The 23,613-nt window shown below is 37.6% G+C and overlaps 1 protein-coding gene across 1 annotated transcript; it reads right to left on the bottom strand.

Moving 5' to 3' along the window:
* Window positions 1-898: 898 nt before the first annotated feature.
* Window positions 899-23,410, bottom strand: stx17 (syntaxin 17). The gene is made up of 8 exons (XM_036558045.1): window positions 23,279-23,410; window positions 21,478-21,682; window positions 21,177-21,242; window positions 14,932-15,151; window positions 13,862-13,971; window positions 13,435-13,485; window positions 6,392-6,478; window positions 899-2,480 (listed from the first exon to the last, which is right to left on the bottom strand). Exons 2-8 carry the CDS (start codon window positions 21,598-21,600, stop codon window positions 2,244-2,246), a joined length of 894 nt encoding a protein of 297 aa, XP_036413938.1. The 5' UTR covers window positions 21,601-21,682; window positions 23,279-23,410; the 3' UTR covers window positions 899-2,243.
* Window positions 23,411-23,613: the final 203 nt, after the last annotated feature.

Here is a 23,613-nt window from a genome sequence, read left to right as displayed (position 1 = left end):
AAAATTGCTGAGATGTTATGCTCAACACAAGTTTAAAATCACACAGTCCCCAAACAACCAGGGTGTGCTCAGTGGATTTTACAATATCAGTTATTTTCCAAATGCACTCGACACAAAACTTAAATTCAGCTAATCACTTCACCTACACATAAGTTTCAAAACAGGATGTTAAAATTACTTTTTTTTTTAAATTTCTGATTCGTCACATTGAAGTAATGTCTTATTTTCTCAAAAATAATTGCATACTTTCTCCATAAGTAATGACTATTTTTGACTTACTATGTCAAAATCTTGAGAAAAGTCATTATTTTCACTTACTGAGTCACAATTTGAAACTGAAACATAACCAGAAATGGGTTTTCATACAAAATGCATTGGTCACAAGTTAATTACAAAATTGCATGTATAAACTGGCCTCCCCCACCAGTGCAAAAAGTTGACAGACTGTTATCAGCACCTCTTCTAGTAAATCTGCCCCTAAGAATAATACTGCTCTGATACCCTTCCAGTAAAGAAACCTTTTGTGGCAATTTATTAACATGAAATGAAATAAAATATTATTCTTAGTATTGAATTTATACTCAGCTAGAATTTCAGCTTATTTCCAACACAAAAAGCTTATTTTCAGTCAGTTAGAAAATCTAAGCAGTTTAACTCAATATTTAGAAAGCAGTTTAGAGCCTGATAGGGGAAACTTTAACAATTCATAACAGAAAAAACCTACTTGGAGCAGTTCTTTAAAATAGCATGCGTTTTTTTTTTTTTTACATGTTCAATTTGCTTCATCCAAAACATGACTTTTTAGGCTGTAGGTGAGTTAGTGTGGAATAATACAAGAGCAAACTCAGTTCCTATCTGAATGGCCATTCTAAAATGCAATTGGAGCCGACCAATTAAAGATGATTCACTTGCTGCATATTTATTCGATCAAGAATGAAACCAATAATAGCCTCCCCCAAAAACCACCTTTATTGTAGCTTTGTGCTTAGAAGAAAATCTGTCCTATCAGAAAGGAGACTGGAGACCATTCTGCCTCCTCAACAATACCTGACAAAAAAAACAGAATATTATTATAATTTCTTTAACTTAAACTACGGTGTTGCCTACGTATAAGCGCACAGGCACACATATTACAGTGTACACTCCCAGTCTTACGATCAGTCTTATACATATCACTTATAACCCCACTAAGACCCACAAGACACCCCAGTGAAAGCCTGGCATCTGTGCAAACTGCCACAGCTCGCTGGATCAATAAAAGAGACGTGGACTTTGTTTACTGTCGTTTAAAATGTGCTCCGATAAATCACGTGGCCCATGGCCACAGTAAACGCACAAATGCTTTGACCAACAGTCACATCAATACAGAGGTACTAAAACACACCCGTTAGGATGCAGAAAGAGAAACGAGCGGTGGTTTTTGCTTTGGCGCAAAAACGGTCGACTATTTAAGGCGGTATAATAGAGATAAGCAGTAAAAATCAAAAGCAAGTCCACTTTCTGCAGTGTAAATGTGTGTAGAGGTTGTTTTGCAGTTTAACCCCTTAAACTACACTGATTATCATACAGTTAAATTAACCTTAGCCTTAAAGTGCCAATATCATGGGAAAAACAATGATGTTCAGTATGATAGTATGTAAACACTGTTACAGTTTCAAAAAGTACTGATCATTCTCCAGTTCATATGGTCAACATATGGAAATTAAGCTGCAAAAATGTCCCAATTTGAATTAATAATTTTCGTGATGTCAGAAAAACCAATACATTTGCATATATCCGCCTATTCAACCTACAGCACTTGAGCTCCAACCATTTGCACTAAAGCTAGAAGTGTTTCAGTCTGAATTGCTTCTTGAATGAAGAACAACAGGGCAGCCGATCAGAGCAGAGGACATTTTCATATATCAGCCTTAAAGGCACCGTGAAAAAAGCAGCCTGCTTAGTTGTAAGGGATATAGAGAAGTTGGAAAATGGTCATGCAAAAATGTTTTTTTTGGTACATAAAACCACAAAAATGGCATAAGTGGCACTTGGAGAAGAAAATAAAATACACCAAAAAAGTAAACCTTAAGACTTATTATTCAGTGACTACTACAATTATTTGCTAACTATTATGAAATGATTATGCAGGATCATGTTGTTATGAAAGAGAAGAACTGAAGTGTGCAGTTTAAGGGGTTAAAATGTGCTGCAGTTAGTTTGTGTATGTATGCGACTCCACACACTCCAGGTGTGTTTGTGTGTTATTGCACATGTTCATGTCCATCTTTAGTGTTGTTGAGCTGTTGAAGGTGGAGCTCCACTCTTTCTTTCTTCTTGCGCTGGATGAGGTTGCCCCCAGCAAAGCCCAGCAGACCACCCCCGACAGCGGCCGCCACCCCAGCCACTTTAAACCCAGCCAGAAGCCCCAACGGACCAGCCAAAACAGTCCCCACCACTGCCCCCGCTACAGGTAACACTGCCAGGCTTGAGCGTGCCGCCTACAGAGATGCAGAGAGGGACACAAGAAATGTTATTATGAGACATGCTACACTACAGGCTGCACACATCACAGTACACTACCGTTCAAAAGTGTGGAATCATTATTTTAAATGATATACTGTGGTTGTTAAATGATATGCTGTGATTACCTATTAATAATAGTTCTTGTCAAGTTACAGTACTTTGCAAAAGAAATCTGAGAAAATGATAAGGGGAAGTTTATCTGTTTGAAAAACAAAACACTAACATTTTTATTTACTATTTATTATTTCTTCATTTATTTATACATAATTTACTGCTTTAATGTTTAGTTGTGTTTAATCTAATGTTACTTAGTGTTTTACAGGCAATGAGCATCATACAAAACTGGTGTTGTATTACTGAAACATTGATTCCAAACTTTTTACCAGTGATGTGCAAAAAGCCTGAAAACTCCCATTTTCTCTTTTCTCACTTATTTTCTTTTCACTTTATTTTTCTTTTGACTGTCCCCTTCATTATGCAAATGAATTATCTTGTGTCTTGAATTACTTGCACTTAATGGCTGTTTTGACTAGAAATTAATACATGAAGGGTGGTCTCTGACTTTTTCACAGTACTATAAATAAACGAGTGATTCATGTTCACCAGAAAATAACTGAAAGTAAGCTGTTATGTAAAGGTGTGTATGTGTGAGCTAGGGTGGGGGGCATCAATACAAGTCAACCAGAAACTGTATGTGATTGTCAGACAGTTCATATGCTGTTTTTTTCTGATAACACAATGCACACACACTATTTCAATTACAATAAAACAGCTCCCAAATTGATGCCTGCAGATCAAACTGGGGCATACTGGGTGAAACGTGAGGCTACTTTAGCCAAAACACCCTTTAATTAGAGGAAGGACAAACAACACAACACAACACAGATTTTATTAAGATAGTTAACTTTAAAGGCAGGGCCGCCCATCAAACGGCACCTTTCTGCTCCTCTCATCTTTCTCTCTTTCTCTCATCTCACCATCTTCAGAAGCGCTTAATTATCCACGCCACCAGCAGAGAGAGAGAGAGAGAGAGAGAGAGAGAGAGAGAGAGAGAGAGAGAGAGAGAGAGAAAGAAAGAATAGGTATGGCATGAAGAATTGAGATGTAGCCCTGATAGTCCTGAGCCAGCATCCTAAGAAGTAGGCAGAGTCTGGGCGTGTTTGTTTTTTCTATAATTTCATGACAAAAATTAACAGCAAACAGGGTTACCCTACAATGTCAGGGTAGATTTACAAGGACAATTTTGTAAGGACCTTGTAAAATGTGTTTTTTTTATAAAAGCTACCTGAAAGGGTAAAATGATTTCTTTTGGCTTATCGAGGTTACAGTTAGCATTAGGTTTAGGATTAGGCTTGCAAATATTGTCTTATTATAACATATTACATATCGTTGTTGTTGGAAGAAAACCTTGTATCTCCAAAATGATGACTTCTTTTTTCCAAGTAATTTAATTTCTTGTGGTCCATTCTTCCTGAAATTTATACAAAATGTAAAGAGCAACATGCATTTCAAATTATGTCAAAAAGTGAAAAATGACAAAAATGGAGATACAAGGTTTTCTTACGACAGCAGCGATATATACACTTCATATGGACCTTATTATTACTATATGTACAGTACTGTGCAAAAGTCTTAAACAACTGACAAAAAGTAATTTATTGAGGCAGTATGCATTTCTTGCTCAGAAAAAAAAGAATAAAAACAAACAACCTTAAATCAAAAATTACTGATTTTATGTAAATTGTATATCAATGCTTTCATTTAACCATTTCCAAAAATCTCCTTGATGAAGCCCAGTATTATAGTTATCATCCAGTACCTAGTTTAGCTGATCAGTGTTTCAGTGTGCTGATGAGACAAATCTATGCACCTGGGGGCATCAAGGAGACACCTGGAACCAACCCTGTGCTCTTAAAACTAGCTCACAACATCTCAACACTTTTACTTTTTACTGCATTAATGTCTGTTTGTATTTATTCAAATGTTATAGTATGTTTTAACAAGCCACAACACTCTTACCGCCTAGATAAAGGGTTTATAAAAATCTGTTTTTTTTATATTGATGGGACATGTCATTTTATATATATATATATATATACACACACATTTTACACATAGGTTCTTACATATATATGGGACATTATCATTACATAAAGGTACTTGCATATCACTGTTGTCAGAAGAAAACCTCGCATCTCCATTTTTGACGTTTTTCAGTTTTTGACATTGAAAATACCTGTTGCCCTTTACATTATGTGTAAATTTCATAATGAATGGACCATGGTTCCATTGACTTACATTATAAGTAAAGTATGTTTTTTCCTTTTCCTGTAAAGTTACCATTTTGGAGATACAAGGTTTTCTTCCGACAACAGTGATATATACATACATACATACATACATGTCACAACTCTCAGAACAAACCTTGTATCTCCAAAATGATAACTTTACAAGAATATGAAAAAACATACTTTACTTTTAATGTAAGTCAATGGAACCAGTAAAGTTATCATTTTGGAGATACGAGGTTATGTTCCGACAACAGTGACATGTATGTATGTATATACACGCAAGTACCTTTATCTAATGATAATGTCTCATGTATGTTTTTTTTTCTCATACATATTTTTTTTTTTTTTTAACGACATGTCCCATCAATATAACACAAACAAATTTTTGTAAACCATTTATCTAAATGCTAAGTTTTGTGGCTTGCTACAACATACTATAACATTAGGATAAATACAAACATTGATGCAGTAAAAAGTAAAAAATGTTGAGATGTTGTGAGCTAGTTTTAAGAGCACAGGTTTGGTTCCATCAGCACACCTGATTTAACAAAATGAAACACTGATCAGCTAAACTAGTACTGGATGATAAATATAATACTGGGCTTCACCATGGAGAGGTTTGGAAATGGTTAAATGAAAGCATTGATATACAATTGACATAAAATCAATATTTTTTGTATTAAGGTTGTTTGTTTTTATTCTTTTTTTTCTGAGCAAGAAATGCATACTGCTTTGATAAATGACTTTTTGTCAGGTGCTTAAGACTTTTGCACAATACTGTCTATATAGTAATAAAAAAAGTCCATATGTAGCGTATATATCGCTGCTGTCGGAAGAAAACCTCATATTTTTGTCCATTTTGTCCATTTTTCACTTTTTGACAAAATTTGAAAATGCATGTAGCGATATGTATGGGACATATGTATGACCCCGACATAGTATAAAAACAAGTTTGTGCGTGTGTGCGTGTGTGTGTGTGTGTGTGTGATGACTTCCCTCTGTTCTTTTCAGTAAAGACATTGGTAAGGCCACTTTCTACACAGAAACAGAGTGCTCAATGGAACTGCATCAAGTACACCCAGAAACATTTCAAATCTAACTAGATCAATACAACACACACACAAACCATATACCCTGCCTCTGCGCTTTACCCTTCCTTTACTCAGAACTCCACAGTGTGTGTGTGAGTGTGTCTGAGTGTTTGAGTGTGTGTATATTGAACCCCCAGCTGGAGCTCAAAAGCCAGCTATAGACTCTCTTTTACACCCTTAAGCCCTCTGTTCACTCACACAGTCGCACACTCATCGACTCTCTGCAAGGGGCCAACACAACACACATCGATTCCCTCCGCTGCATGCCTTTTACCACCCCTGCTAACTGTCTCTCTCTCTCCTTCCCTCTCATTCTCTCTCTCTGTGTCTGTCTGTCTCTTTCCCTCTCTCCCTCTCCCTCACTAGCTCTCCTTATGCTCTTAATTGCCGTTTCCTTGCGCGCTGATGTGGATCAATGGGCCGATGGTGCGGCTAGGCCCTGGCTGAAGCAGGGGGCTAGAGTGGAATCGATTCCCCAGCAGGACTCCCCTCGCTCCCTCTTACCTTCCCCAGGCTCTGTGTCCCCTCCTCCACGTTAGCTGCCGCTACGCTAACGTTCGCCTCGATGCTGTCAATCTTCTCCTGCTGAGCCTAAGACAAGAGAAGAGAAAGTTATGGACTTTGGCTACACACTGGCATGTAACACGTCACCCACAGGCACACACTTACAGGATAAGAGATAGAGCTTGCAGTTAGTGCCACCGCTAACAAAAGCTATAAATATCATTTTTATATGAATTTTGACCAGTGGTCAAACTGTTAAAAATTTTCAAGAGGCATGGGGTGTTCAAAAGGCCATGGAGTGGGTAAAGTAGCTACTTACTAATATGGACTTCCTATTAAAAACTGCCTTTTGATCTGGGCCTAGAAATGGCTGAGAAACAGCATATGCACACTGAGTGGGCAAACCCACATCTAAAATGACCAGTGAACCTGCACATGTCTCTGAGGTTTTATAGGTAATGTTGTTAATGTTAAAATAGTGATACTGAAAAAAGATTTTTTTCCCTTTTGCCTTATAACACCCTACATGTACCTCTGCGCCAAGAATGGATTTTAAAAATATGTTTTGGGCACCAGGCAACATATTCATAACCATTTCACGTAATAACTTTCTGTTAGGGAGCTTTTAGAGGCCTTGAACACTTTAGACTTCTGGTTTCTATCAACACCACTGTGAACAATTATGACTGTATGGGTTTCTGTAGAATGAAGCATTTCACATCAGACCACTCTGAATGACTCTGTTTACAGCTTATCGATTTAGTTATGCCAAAATTTTGAAAAATCAGTGGAATTCCCCTTTAAGTAACAAAACTTTTATTTGAGTGTGGGATTAGGCTGCTCGTTTATGGGTGGTGCGGTTTGAGTAGGGTAAGGCTGTGTACTGGGGCAGAAGGAGAGATAGGAGGGGGCAGAGCTTCTTGTTTGAGGGGGCAGGGGGCTGGGGGCTTGTCGTCGGGGGCAACTGGGTGGTCGGTCGGAAGCTTATGAAATATTCAAAGAGTGGCAGCTGTCTCTCTGTCTAAATCAGTGTGAGCTCAAAGTAAGCACTGCACACAGAAATCAAACACACACACACAGAGCCAGCTGGAGAAATCTGCATCAACTCTCTATCCTGGTATTCCTGGTGCTCACCCTTATTCATTGTGTGTGTGTGTGTGTGTGTGTGTGTGTGTGTGTGTGTGTATATTCATATGAATTTCAGAGATTATTGATGTGTGTTTGGTAAAGCGGTGTGTTTGCGGTGAGCAGAGGTGGAACGATACGCAAATTTCCCAATACGAGGCATACTGCCGTTTTGCATCACAATACGTCTGAATAAAAAAAGAAATACTAACATTACTTTCAGATTTCTTTTTTGGTAATTCCCAAAAGGTTTGTGCTAGTTAAACGGATAATTGGCACAAGTTATCAGATCTTGTGTTTCTACATAAAGTATGGCTCTATACATAATGTTCTGCCTGGGTAAAATATCACTAGAAAATGTGCTGGTTTCACCATAAATGCAACATTTTTGCAAAAATTAAAACAGTAATGAGAGTGCCTTTAGGATACTAAGATTAAGGTTAGGGTTAGGTTTAGGTTTGGTCACTTATGTTAAGGTTAGGGTTAGGTTTAGGTGTAGGCATCTAAGTTTACGGTTAGGTTTAAGTTTGGTAACTGAAGTTATAGCTAGGGTTAGGTTTAAGTTTAGTGACTGACATTAACTTTAGGTTTAGGTTTAGTTACTGATGTTAATGTTAGGGTTAGGTTTAGGTGTAGGTAACTAAAGTTAGGGTTAGGTTTAGGTTTGGTAACTGAAGTTAAGGTTATGGTTAAGTTTATGTGTAGTTATTAAGGTTAAGGTTAGGTTTAGTTACTGAGGTTAAGGTTAGGTTAAGGTTTAGTTAGTGAGGTTAAGGTTAGGTTTAGGTTTAATTGTTGAGGTTAAGGTTAGGGTTAGGTTTAGGTTTCGTAACTGAAGTTACAGTTAGGATTGGTATCTGAAGTTAAGGTTAGGGTTAGAGTTAGATTTGGTAACTGAAGTTAGGGTAGGGTTATGTTTAAGTTTAGTCACTGAGCTTAAGGTTAGGGTTGGGTTTAGGGTTATTTACTAAGCTTAAGGTTAGGGTTGGTGACTGAAGTTAAGGTTAGGGTTAGGTTTAGATTTAGTTACTGATTTTAAAGTTAGGATTAGGTTTAGTTACTGAGCTTAAGGTTAGTGTTACGTTTAGTTACGGAGCTTAAGGTTAGGGTTAGGTTTAGATGTAGTATTATTTGACAGATACAGAAATCAATAGAAGTCCTCACAAGTACTGTGAGACCAATACCAGTGTGTGTCTGTGTAACTGCAAGCATAAACATTGTGCTGGTAAATATCTCTCTCTGCTGCACAGCCCCATGGGTAAAATATTTTACAGTGACTGATAGAACTTGGAAAAGGAACCCACAGATGCATTACAAATTTACACACCAGTGTATACACGCATACACCCACCTTTTCTGTCATAAAAATGCCAACATCAGTCCTAACACCTAAATACACACATCACTGAACTGTTTTGTACCACCCAAACACACCTACATCACACTCATACATGCAGGTGTTAAAGACGTAACAAAGGGTGGGCGAAATTGCACAAATACAACATCACTCAAAGACAACTCTGACACACAATACGTATTACAGTGTGTTGTCTGAGGTTGGAGAATGGAAAGTAAAGCTGGAATGGATAAATTGCCCCAGCAACAGCAGTGCTACATTTAACAACAGTAAATACAATTCTAATAGCTCTTTAAGAAGGAAAGAAAAAACATCAATCAATTGGTTAAAAACAAATATTAAGAACAAGAAAATAAAAGATAACGGCTTAATGGGTTGACATCCAATCACATACTTGCAGTTTAAGCAATTATATTAAATTGCATTAGTTGTTGTTGTTGTTTACAGCCTTTCTAGTCTAGTCTAAGTCTTGGTCTAAGTCTTTTTTATGATAGATGCATTTGTTACGTATGTTAGAAGTACTGACGATGCTCATGGAATATTCAGAAAAGTGTCTTGTGGCATAATAATAACGATAACATGACTTTGTCCATACTGTAACCACAACTAAATCAAGCTAATACAAAATCTGTACTGCAGCAAAAACTAATTTGTCCCCTCTCCTCTCTCTCTCTCTCTCTCTCTCTCTCTCTCTCTCTCTCTCTCTCTCTCTCTCTCTCTCTCTCTCTCTCTCTCAGGACTGTGTGTTGATCAGCAGTGTCTGGATTGAGTAACACTCAGGAGAACCTCTAGGGTCAAAATTTTTGTTTTAAAAAAAACTGGTATTGCTTCTAGTTGTTATTTAATATACAATATAGATTTAAATAATTTAATCCTGACACCAAAAGGTATTTTTAGATGTTTTAGTAAATTTTTTTAAGTATTTTGAGAATGACAAGAAGTAGGTTAGAAAGAATTCCATCATTTTTTTCTAACTTTTTGCATAAATTAATAGTTAAGATGTAAACAAAGTCATTTGGTGTGGTTTGATGTGCATCACTGCATCATTGTAGAGAAACTTACAGTTTGAGAATTATACACTGCGCCTTATAACTTTGCCTTATAATGCCATGCAGGTACCTCTCTTCCATGAACGGATTCAAATATATATATATATTTTAGGCCAAAATACTCTCTCAAAACTACCATAAATCAATGTCTCATGCATCAGACAGTGTATTTGTTACCATTTCATGTATTAACTTTCTGTGATGTAGTTTTTAGAAGCATTACATTTTTCAGACAATGGTATCTGTAATGAAACATTTCACATCACACCACTCTTTGATCTTGTTACATCTTAACCACTTAATAATGCAAAAAAAAATGCAAAATGTTGTTATACCCCTTTAATAACTTCATTTAATTCACAAAAAGACTGTTTACATCAATTTACTACAATTTATGCAATCGGTGGATTTCCTCTTTAACATGTTAAATAATCTACTGTAACTATCTGTTGACAATAATGTTTCATCAAGTTATCTGCCATGCGAATTGATCGCCCCTTGAAATACAAGGCATTTTGGATATTATTAAATTGGAACTTTATTTATGACATTGTTCCTCATGCTATTTAAATGTCTCAGGTATTTTATAATCATCTACAATCAATTCTCAATTTGAACACATATATAATTATGTAGGTTTTATTCTAGTTTCCAGCTGTAACGACCGTGTGAAGTGGCACAGGATTACCACATTAGAATAATTTCATGCTTTTCTTATGTTATTGAATGAACTGATTCCAAACTGTGTGCACATAGGGTATATTGCCTCAGCAAATAAATACTGTATCTTAAAAAAGAGGTTACTGAATGTCCATGTTAACAAATTATCTCCGAATGCATCCGTTAGCTTGTCGTCAGCGGCCGCAGTGTTGTACGTCAGCCTCAAAGCGAGTTTCCACTCAGTTATGACAGAATAAACAGAAGCTGACAGACTTTTAATCCCATGATTTAACCGTTCACCATGAGTGTTTGCCTCAATACGTGGAAAACACACTAGCTTTCCCCTCCTAAAGCCCACATCAGACATAACCAACATAAAGCTTCAATTCAAACGGAAATCTCTACGATGTGAGTAAGGATGGTGTGCTCGTCTTGCTATTCCTGTGAGGACCACATGTCCTCACAATGATAGGACAATATGACAGTTTTGCACAAGTAAGGACATTCTGCTGAGCCTCACTTAAGCACATGTTGTTGTCACTACAAATCACTTTTTTGGGAAAAACTTAAAGAGAAAACTGTCTTTTGGATAATGGGGTTAAGGTAATGGTCAGGTTTAGATGTAGTATTACTTGGCTACTGTAATACAGGAAATCAAGTCCTCACAAATAATGCAAGACAAACATGTGTGTGTGTGACTTTTTTTCCATACATTTTCACAGCAAAATCCAGAGAACTGCCTAAAAAGTCAGAACCAACAAAATGATCTGTAATTGTAATATTTTACAAAAGCTAGAAGTTTTTCTAGCTTTTGTAAAGTGAAAGAGCAAAACCTTTTCCTTTTGGTTAACGAAGTCAAGATTAAGGTTAGGTATAAAGTTTGCATGCATTCTTAATAATATATATATATATATATATATATATATATATATATATATATATATATATATATATTACACACACACACACATTATAAGCCAAACAGGAAATATGGAATGAACATTGATATATATTGAATGAGAGTCACTGTTGAAGGGCTTGAGGATGGCTAACACAAATGGGCATTAACAAACTCCAGGTGAAGCTTAAAGGAAGGGGATTCTGATAAAGTGACCAGTATGTATACACAGTGATCCCTTAGATAGAGAGATCTCAGAGTGGCTGATATAGGATGTGAAGCCACAGATGGGTGGATCTTCAATATATACATAATTTGACATGGTGCAGAAGAATAGTCAGATGAGGCCGATATCACTTGAAAAGCAACTGACAATTGAGGTAGGTCACTCCTAGCCGTACTCTTTCTTCTGATGGTTACCAAACACAAACAAAGTATGCAGAGAAACAGATGGACTAGTGTCTGTAATTGTAGAACTACAAAGTGCACCTATATAGTAAGTGGAGCTGATAAAATGGACAATGAGCGTAGAAAAAAGGAGGTGGTCATAATGTTATGCCTGATTGGTGTATATATCAATGTTCATTCCATATATATCAAGGTTCATTCCATATATATCAAAGTTCATTCTTTATATGTCAAAGTTCATGAAATATTGGCTTACCATAATGTGTGTGTATATATATATATATATATATATATATATATATATATATATATATATTATATATATATATATATATTATTTTCTGTTGATTATATAGTTAACCCCTTCCCCTACAGGGACCAAACAAAATTTAGTACATAACATATTGGAAAAAAGTAAAACATACAATATCAAATGTGTATAAAAGGTGCCATAACATTTTTTTTTTCTAATAATTTTTTTGGGTTGGGGGGTCGATTTCTTTTAAGATCTTTTGGATTTCTTTTAAAGTGAGGCTTAAAGATTTAGACTCATCAAAAACCTTCAACCTTAAAAATGCTGGCCCAAAAAATGCAAAGAGTTTTAGTCCATAGGGGGAGCCTCAATTTAGCCACACCCCTGCACTTTAGAGCAGGAAGTGAGACTGCATCCCTGTGCCTCATGGCCACATGGTAAACAGTTAGATCCCATTGTTTTAAAGTAAATGAGTCTTAAACTCAGTGTGTAAATTTAAGAACTGTCGCTACCAAAACACATATTTTCTGCAAATAAGTAAAGTTTTCTTGTGTTTTAATTAAAAATTTGATTTTATGTGTGTACAACTGTTCAAAGTTGTGTTTGCTAGTCATGTATTACCTAACATTTTGGAGTTACAATCAAATTCAGCTAAAATCATCACTACCAAAACTCTACTGAAACATCTGGTAAAGTTTCAATAATGTTCTAACTGGTTTGGTAGTGATAAAATGGAATGTTCAATCGTTTGTTTTAATAAAATAAACATAATTAAGGTATAGCGGTACATACTGTATTTATGGGACACGTCCTATTAACCCACGTCCTGACACTGCATTATAAACAGGTTTTGTTGTGTGTGTGTGTGTGTGTGTGTGTGTGTGTGTGTGTGTGTGTGTGTAATAATGGTGGGTAGATCTTCTAGATTCTCATTAATCCTTGCTGGTTAGCGCAAGGCTGACAGTCTGTCACTGACGTCTGTGTCTCTGCTCAATCACACAGACACAGACACACACACACACACACACACACACACACACACACACACACACACATTCATACACACACAGGCAATGATGGGATCAATACCTCCTTGTTGGCTCTAAGAAGACAACAGGCTGTCTGTCTGACAGCCCTCGCAAACCCTTAGCATTTCTGTCACTGCACTTTATCAACTGCTTCTCTCTCCCTCACACACACCTCGCACAAACACACACATTGCACACACTCTATAAAACACACACACACCTATTTAAAAATCCTGACACACAATTTAAAGGGTGTGATACTCACATGCACAAGACAGGAGAATTCATTCACTAAACCATTCAACTCCAATAGATCCTAGAGGGACCACACACAAACGCACACATTAACATTATAGTGAGATACAGATGTTAACGGAAAAGCTTGACCAAACATGCTAATGTGGCTAATGATAACTGGAATGTAGTAGCCACCAGGTAGCATGATGTCACTGGTGATGCTAATTGTTGGCTATACAATTTTTATTCACTGTTAACAACAATAACATTTTAGATTGAACTAGTCATCTAACTGAATGGCTGTTAATGGATTTTAAGGACCACAATATAAAGAGCTCATGATTTTTAACAAAAATACAAACAAAAAAAGTTTTTCATAGAGCAGCAGCAATAATATTGTTTTTCTGCAGCACTACATAGCTTTGTAAGTGTGGATGTGTGGGTGTGTGTAGTACCCCCTCCAAAGAGTCCCAAGACTCTGCAGCATTTTGTTCAGGTGGGATTGCAGGTAGAAAAAGTTGAGCTTGCGTAACCGGCGACTCAGCCCTACCCACATCTGGATCACCTGAAACATTTCACAAATTCCTTAAGTAAAAAAAAAAAATTCACCCTCTATACAGTGTACACAATGGTTTCCCCCAACACATACATCATCACACTCAGTGACAAACTATGAGTATTACTGCTAGGCCTTCAGTTCAGGCCATAAATGTTGAAACGAGGAAAACTCCACGATAATGCTGATACCACCTATACAGGATTCTTATAGTATGTTAGCACTAAGCTACCGGCGATTCACGTTAACATTTATGGGCCGTTCCAGATTAAAGACGGACATCGGAAGCTTGTAAAAGACATTCCATATTTTATTTGGAGATTGTTACACACATTGACATATTGTCATTGTCCAAAAAATAAGTTTCATAATTTTTTGCAATTTTTATTTTTCTACAACATCTGAACACAGCAGCTGCCCCTTACATTGTGTAAAAGTTTCATGATAAATAGACCACTGCTCCAAAATGTATTTATATTAAAAGTAAAGACACTCTTCTGTTACCTTTCTGGAGATATGGGTTTTTCTGTGGACAGCAACTATATATGTTACCTTGTAGCAGTTCTACATTGACTCTTTCAGCAGGGAACCCTGCACAGAGCTGCCTCTAGCATGTTTTCTAGCATCGGACTGAAACCTGATTAGACTTGTACTCATATTCATAGTCAGTGATGTACCTCAGTCTTCCAGATGGCCTAGACCTTGGTTGTATCTACCCAGAAACCACAGAGGGGAAAAAAGAGTCCTGACTAAGCAATATGCCAGTTTTGGTTTTTCCAACCAAAACGTAACAATGAAATAAGTGAGTTGTACTACATTATTTGCAGAGTTTAAAGTACGATGATCACATTAAATAAAACTGAACTAAACATTGCAGAAATGTCATTTTTATTTCATAGAAGACATTTAGACTTTCTCTGCAGGACTAGAAGGCTCTGAGAGTTCCCTTCTGCACACACGTGTACTCACTGTAAGCAGTATTGGAGGCACTGTGCACTTCAGTAGTGACTGGCTGCTGTGGGCATGGCCCTAAATGACTGATCGAGTCGGAGTGAAGGCGAAGGAAGTTCTGAGCAGCAGCTGAGGCACGCTCTCTGATTGGCTGGACAAGCTTCTCCAGCGCTGGGGCGTCTGTGCTGTGGACACGCCCACATAACTTCTCCATCTCCTTCAGGTTAGAGCGCAATTGCTGCAGAGAGAGACGGAGAGAGAGAAGGAACATGAAAAAGGCAATATCCTTCTCAGATTTCCCACTTGCGAAATTCAAATGCTTTGAGATCTGAAACCTGGTTTGAAAGTTAGCTAGCTTGAACTTGTGAAAAATGTATGAAATGCAACCAGTGGTTAAAGATGTAAGCAACGCCCTAATCCAGGGGTCGGCAACACGTAGCACCGGACCCGCATGTGGCTCTTCTACTGCACTGTTGTGGCTCCAGAGTAGAATTAGACTTCTAGGTAAACATAATCCTCCTTTGCAGTAAAATAAAGCTCTGCTGATCATTCTAACACAGTTTTAACAATAAATGGTCTTAACGCTGGAGTTAATTTATAACTGCCAATTTACCCTTTAACCCTGAAGATTAGTGCACAGACTGCTGGTGACCTGGACAATAGTCTCGCCTAGCTAGTAGCTAGTGACAAAGGCAAGGAGAAAGATTTAAGACGAACATTAATAATTTAGAGAGGAATGGAAAATTACATAATTACAAACTGCAACTCAGTTGGTTTCCTGATACATTTAATCTGCAACGAGAAACTGTCAAACACTAAAAAGTCGCGAAGCTGAAGTCACCAGCTTCTTGTTTGAATTGTCCTGTTCCACCTTAAATGGTGCAGCAGTTACATTCTGACACCTCAGGCAAATCAAATGGCTCTTAAAAACTCAAACGTTGAGAGACATTCTAAGTAGAAATTATTCTACTTTTGCAGAAAAGTTTCCTGCCAGAGATGTGAGAAAAGCAGCTATAGCTGTGCTAAAGCTCAAAGCAGAGCAAAGTAAGTCTGTGTTTTCGTTTATATTATATTTTTAGCCTGTACTAGTACATTAGTGCATACTGAGACATATTTACAGTCAAGATGGCAAAATGGACATAAAATGTTGTGGCTCCCAAGGTGGTTTGATTTTTGGTGAAAGGACAAAATGGCTTTTCTCATTTGGGTTGCCGAGCCCTGGCATAATCAGTGACTACTAGTGCTGCAGTATTCAAATCTGACTTTTTTTCTACTGGCTGAATAAAGCTTACATTACTTACTATTTTCTTTCTTTTAATTATCACCAATGCAAACTGAAGTACTTAAGGAACTCAAAAACATTGAAAAAAAATTGTGTCTGTTTGAGTTTAATTTAGCCAACTGGATCAGGAAAAAAGCCACATTGTGTTTTTAAGTTGAAGAGAAGACATTTTATTAGGATTTAAATAAAATCATATTAAAGCTGTTTTTGTACATGCCATTGTGTTTTGTGTAAAAACAGACCCATTTTTCTCTGTCAACTCTGTCAATACACTTGTCAATATAGAATATAAATGGAACCTGAATGTAATTCATTATATAACTATATCATTATACAACTGTATCATTTCATCTAAACATTATAGCATGAAATGAAAGTAGTTATTTTCATTATAGCATGAAAATGAAACTCCACTTCTGTTGTGACTCTGTAGAAGTCTTGCTCAATTTAAAATTACTCCACCATACAATTAAGCTAAAAACAAAAAAACAAAACTGGGTCTAAATCTCGACTCAGTCTCACTCTCACTGTCCTTGACTTGGTCTTGGTCCTCTTTAGACTTGGTCTTGACTTGATCTCAACGAGTCATAGTCTTGGTGATCTTGACTACAGTCCTAGTGACACACACACGTTTTCTAATGTGTATTAGAAAACACATTTTCTAATGTCTTTTCTAATATGCTTATCCTTTTGGGTCGCGGGGTAGATCTGAAACAGTGAAGATATTTCTTTTGTTGCACTGAAGGGAAAAAAAAAAACGATGTAGAAGACAGTGAGTCATCACACTGTCAGAATAAAGATACTGTGCAGATATACTTTTCGTTTGTCAAGGCACAAACAACACAAATGTACCCTCAAAGGAATAACATTGATTTTAAGTATTTTCCCAGAAAATAGGTACATATTTGTACCAATTCATGACCTAAAGTTTCAAAACAGAACAATAAAATAAAAAGGCTAGAGAAAAGACAAGGTACGTGGAGTCAAAACAACTTAAAAAAAAATAATTGCAATTAAATGTGGTTCAATTATGCTCCCTAACTAAAGGTATTGAATTTGTACCTTTGAGGGTACCACCCCAGTGACAAGAGGAATACCGCCCCAGTGACAGTTTAATACCTTTTTTCCTGAGAGTGCACCATCAACCACAATGGGGTCATAAAATGTCAACTCATCAGCTATAGAAATGCTTCCATGCTATTTCTTCTTTACACACATATACTGGCTGTGTGAGCAACATTGTGGGGATTACAGATCAATTCATCAGCCTCAGACCAAGGGTCAAAGGTCAGCAGCAGGCCAATCAAACAGTTACACTCCAGTGCGCTCATTGAAGCCTCTGAATAAGCATGTGGTGCATAATCTAAGACAAACAAAGCCCTATTATAATGACCAACAAAAGTTCTGTCTTTTGTATATCTTCAATAACGTAATGTACATTCAGGGTCTGATGTACTAAGCTTTTCGTGGCAGTTTCAAGTGCAAATTGCAAGCGTTCTGCCCACGGTTTGTACAAAACTGGTGCATGAGCCTTAGCATGTAGTTTAAGGGGATGGTAACATGCCAAATGCAATTCTCTACCTCATGCACTGAGGGAGAAACAGGCAAAACATGGTGGGTTGTACCAAAAATGGGTGCAGATACTGCAGCTGATAAGATATTGCACTTCCAATATCATGCTAAAAGAATATTTATCAACAGAGTGACAATATTTCAGAAAATTTAGCGCAAAATATGCATTCATGATGTAAAATGCACCCCTAGAAATTCATATGAGTGAAATCTAACTGAAGTATAGCCCCATTCATATTTTATGTTTTAAAGTTCACCTGAGCAATTTGGAACACTTAAATACTCAGCTATGACATCCATCACTATACAGAATACAGCAATGATGTGTAAAAGAGGGTTGTTCAGGAAAAATCTGAAAATGGCAACAAGAAAATAGCTGAACAGTTGAAAATGCCCATTTCATATCAGGGCAACAATTAAGAAGTTTAAAGCAACTGGAGATGTTAAGAATCTGCCAGGAAGACGATGTATATCTGTAGAGACCCCAAGCACAGTTAAGAGGATGGTTCAAGTGGCCATAGAATCTCCAAGGAGCACAGCTGGGGAACTGCAGATATTAATTAGGTCTTGGTGTCAGAACATCTCCCAACCACAATCAGATGCCACGTACATAAGCACAAGTTTAATGGAAAGAAAGCCTCTGCTGCGAAGGACCAACAAACTCAAGTACAGTTTGCCAGACCATGTTCTCTGGTCAGATAACACCAAAATAGTGCATATGACAACAAACACCAAAGGTGGATTTGGCATGGACACAAAGATAGCCATGCAGAAAAGTACCTCATCCCCATTGTGAAGTATGGTGGTGGATCTGTGATGCTGTTTCTTTTTTCAAAGGCCTTGGACACCTTCTTCAGACCACCAGATATTAAAAAACCTGACTGCCTCAGCCAGGAAACTTAAACAGGGCTGTGGCTGGATCTTCCAGCAGGAAAATGAACCAAAGCATGCCTCAACATCAACACAAAATGGTTTACTGATCATAGAATCAAGGTTCTGCCATGCCATCCCAGTCCCCTGACCTAAACCCCATACAAAATCTGTGTGATGAGCTAAAAAGCAGAGTTTTTACAAAGTAATGGTCTCACATCGCATGGGATGTGTTCTCTTTGCAAAGGAAGGCTACACAAAGTATTACCAGCAATAAAGAATGTTTTTTACAGCCTGTTTTGCTCATATCATATTGTGGTTGCTTTGAGGTATATGTTATGCTGTGCCTACACTCGTATGTACATCTGACCCATAGTGTTCACAAAAATATGTCACTATATATCTCACTTAAGAAAAAGACTTATAGGCAAAAATCACGACCAGGGGTCAAAAGGTAAAAACCCAACACTTCCCTTTCTTTTCCTCTCCCCTTTTCTTTTATGTGTGTATGTGATGAGAACTCCATTTCCTCCCTCTCTCTCTGGAGAGGCACTTAAACTGTATCTTCCTTGGCTCAGTGTATTGTCAGCCATCTATGTCACACTGACACACACACACATTCATGCGCACACACCCTACAGTGATGGACACCGGAAAGCTCTCTGGGGTCTCCGGGGAAAAAAGACCAGGTGCCAAGGTCATAGCCCAAAACACAGTCCCCTGAGCACCTCGAGCAGATTCTAAGAGACATTAACACTGAGTTACATGCCTGTCTGGACCATTTCTAAGAGAAAAGGCATCACAGTAACATCACATACTCACACACACACACCAAGCAACACACCAGGGACCGAAGTTACCAACAATACCTCCACAGCGATCAAGAAAAGATGAAAGTCTTTCTTTTTCTTTTGTGACAGCAGAGTTAGAAAGAGAGAGTTAGACACCTTGTTTTCCTGCCTTGTACGTCTGGAGGCTTTCTGCACATCACACAACTTTGCTCTATATCCAGCTTGCACAATAGGAATTCAGTCCATAGAGTTCATACTACTTGCTAATGGCCGAACAATGCTGTCCTTTTTCTCAAGATATCCATAGCCTGAGAAGGCCATACTAGTGGTCATATGATTCCAAATATGTGTCTGCATCTTTGGTGAAGCATCATAAGGTGATGGCAACATGACAAAGAATACAATGTCTAACCACATTGGACTGCAAATAGAATATTTGTTAAAGGACTAAAATGGATACACACAGATACTGTAGAGACAGAGCTGACATTTAGTAGTAGTTGACGATTGGTTCATTTTTTTAAGCATTTGTTTTTTTGGCAGAAATTGAGAATGAGAATCAACCTGAGAATCAAAGTGACATCAAAATAAGGAGGTACATCTACACGTAACCAAAGGGACTACGGTAACTGTGGTGGTAAGTGTTAATGGTGTTAATTTGCCCAAAACATCACGCAAACACTGTTAGCATTTATATAATAGTACTGTGGCTAGTTGGTTATGATAGACATTAAATCATTGACTAGCCAACAAATTATGCAGGAAGAACTTTCCAAACTTTCCAAAAAAGGGAGAGATGGAAAAGCTCTATCTGCGTACTGTTTTCTCACTCAGATTAAGACTTTGGTTTGTGTAGGAAGCGGCTGTAGCAAAAAGTAGTTGATGCAAAATGTGACCTAATTCTGACTGGTGAGAGGACAACCTGGCATCAGACTCTACAAGTAGCCCCGCCCAACTTAGGTCCAACACAGGAAACTTAAAAGTGCAAGTATCTCTCAATCAAAATGATCATTGTTCAACAGTAAGCACAGTATCACATAATCTGGACTGACATGGATTATGAAGTCTTGGATATACCATTTTCATATTTTGTTATTTTAACATATGCAAAAAACTCTTTAGGTGCTGCATCCCTTACCAGGCTAAGTCTGTAATAATCATGAACTTACATTTTAAGGTGACTAGTTTAACTGTGTGTTAATGAAAGGTGGCTAGCTTAAACAAGGTGAAACGCTTGAACTGCAAATGTTAGTTGCTGTTAGGCTGTTTTCATTTTCCACATTAAAATAGTTCCACACTGTAGACATCAACCACTTGTTAACTTCTGAAAATGTTTCTCACTGCTGCATGCTGTGGTGTGGGAGTGGGGTCAGTAATGTCCAACTTATGTCACATCTACAACAGCAGGGTAATTTGGGAACAATAGGCATTGTGGATTGGCTTTGCAACAGTTCTGTTTGCCACAAGGTGTGACTGTGGCAATTTTCAAAAATGCCATTCATTTTTTCTGTAGAGAAAAATGGCTTAGATTCAGAGTTGCTTATAAGATCAGAACTGAATTCGGAATAATAATACATATGTCAACCCATTAAATAATGCTTTTCTCAGATCTTATGCCGATCTTTTAGTTTACATCGCAACTTTTCTGGCTGCTCCAAACTGTGTTGGTGCATTGAGCAGGCTGTGTGATTGAGCTGTTGTGTGTTATGTAGTTGTGCTGAAAAAGCAATGTGCTTATGCAATCATACCTGAACAGTCCGGCTGGCGTTGATATGCTCCTGGTGCAGTCTGTCCCACTTGCCACTTCTCTGGAACTGAACAGAGAACCCATAGTGAACACACCAATAAACAATCACTTGTACAAAAATGCATCAGGTGATTTTGATTATTTAGGCCGTAAACTGCAGACATGACCTACCACATATCCCAAGTACTCTTGCCTGCTCTTGAAAGAGAGCCTCTTCTTTTTTTTGACCACTGAACATTTTGTCTTGTTTTAGAAGCAATGGCCACGTATACCGGGCATTAGTGCGAGGGAGATATGATTACCTTTTCTATGTTGTGCTGGTGCTGATGGAGGCGCTCCAGATCAGTGGGAATCACGACTTTGATGAATTTCTGGATGGGGGGCTCCAGACGTCGGAGTGGCAGTTTGCCCACCTCATCTGCCATGTTAAATGATGACCTTTTACAGGCTCCACAACACAATCATTGTCCACTTTCCATATGCACACACTTACTGTACCTCTACTGGCTAGAAAGAAAGAGAAAAAGACCAGGCAAAATGCTTGAGACACTGAAAGAGACAGATCATTAGCATACACATCTGAATTGTCCTGTGAATATGAAAAGAGAAGCAGTTCACTCAGTTACTTTAACTGTTATTCATCATAAGCTGTGACATAATCAGGCTAAAAGTCCTTAAAAGATTCATGCAAAGTCTCAAAGTTTTATAAGTTCTCAACCTTTAGTGATTGTTTTAACCAGACTATAATTTGATTTCTTTCCATCTGGTTCTCTTTCCTGAAGGGAAAATTATAGCTAGCTCCATTAGCAGGTTTCTTTCTATCAAGCATTTGCTTAGGGCCCCTGAGCAAATGGACTGTTTGGGTAAAACCCGTTGGCGTTAGTGAGCTGTGAGACACATGATAAAATATTGTCCCTTTATTTTCACAAGCACAGAGCCAGTTACCAGTTGAAAACAGTTAGATTTCCTAGATTTACAACTAGTTCAACAAAGGGATGTTTGACAAAGTTCTTACTTAAAGGGAAATTCCACTTATTTTTTTCAAACATCTACATAATTTAGTCAGTAAGTTGCTGTGAAATGATTCATTGTAGTGAAACTGGCCAATGTTTTACAGTGGCAGTGATAGAAACGAGGGATCAATATGTACACAACATAAAAATTGCTATTTTATTTACTATTCCAAAACTCCAGTGAACCCTCACGTTTGTTATGATATATGTAATCTTGATAATAGTATCACAGTGGTAAATCTGGAAGGGGGACTAGTTTGCCTCACAATGTCCTGCATGTAGCCCTCCGCTACGACTGGCTTTTAAACATATATGTTTTAGGCCAAATCCTTCCGTTAAAACAATTTCTCAGACATCAGACAGCATCTTCGTAACCATAAAATGTAATAACTTTCTGTGAGGGAGCTTTTTAGAGACTTTAAACGCTTCAGACGTCTGGTTCCTATCACCATCACTGTGAACAATTCTGACTCGGGAAGTTTCTCTAGAACAGAGCATTTCAAATCAAATCACTTTGAATGACTTTGTTTACATCTTAACCATTTAGTTATACAAAGATTTTGAAAAATCGGTGGAATTCCCCTTTAGAAGGGGACTACGTATTTCACAAAACTGGATTCCTTAAATTTGTCAGTAACCTAGACGACTAGCCGAAAACGCTGACTGTCCAACAGATATGTCCACTACCTTTCCTTCTGTCGGACAGACTTAACTCTGGGTTTGAGTAACGTAGGTTAGTTTGCTAACCTAGCTAACTAGCTAGTTAACTGAGAAATCCTGATTATGAAATCCATTAGAACTGAATAACATATTTTCTACTAAAACATTCTTTAGGGACCCCAAGTCTAAACCCTTCTAATGATTTCACAGTACATCACAGCACTTCAGATGTCTATCTTTAATAAACAATAACGTTCAAAGCACGTGACTTCGGTCCAGCTGTTGGGGCTGATTCCACAACTATTTCATTTTAGCTTGCTAACTAATGTAGCTGTTACATTGGAGTGCTATTCCTCACAGAGAAGAGAATCTAACCTGAAAATAAAACAACATTCTGCCCCTCTGGCACTACCGAAACACATTTTCTTACCTAACAGGCAATTTCGGCGCAAAACAACTAATTTATTTAATTATTTTCTGTGGACGTCCGCAACTTTCTGTTTGTAAACATTTTTCACCTTCTTCCTTGTGCGTCGCTGAAATCTGTCCGGCAATACAGAGGAACGAATCCCGCTGTGGAACCAAAATGAAGAAAGTGTTTTAAAGTCTCACGTCATACTGTTTTTTTTTCTTTTACTTTATTTTCTCCCCCGAGATCCACTTGTGGTTTTATGTATAAAAAACAGTCATAATTCATTTGTGCATGACTTTTTTTCCAACTCTCTTTATTCCTCAGAATTAAACTGTTTTTGTTACTGTGCCTTA

Source organism: Colossoma macropomum, unplaced genomic scaffold (genome assembly GCF_904425465.1).
Source record: "Colossoma macropomum unplaced genomic scaffold, Colossoma_macropomum, whole genome shotgun sequence".
NCBI classification, from domain to species: domain Eukaryota; kingdom Metazoa; phylum Chordata; class Actinopteri; order Characiformes; family Serrasalmidae; genus Colossoma; species Colossoma macropomum.
This window is presented reverse-complemented; position numbering and strand designations above follow the sequence as displayed.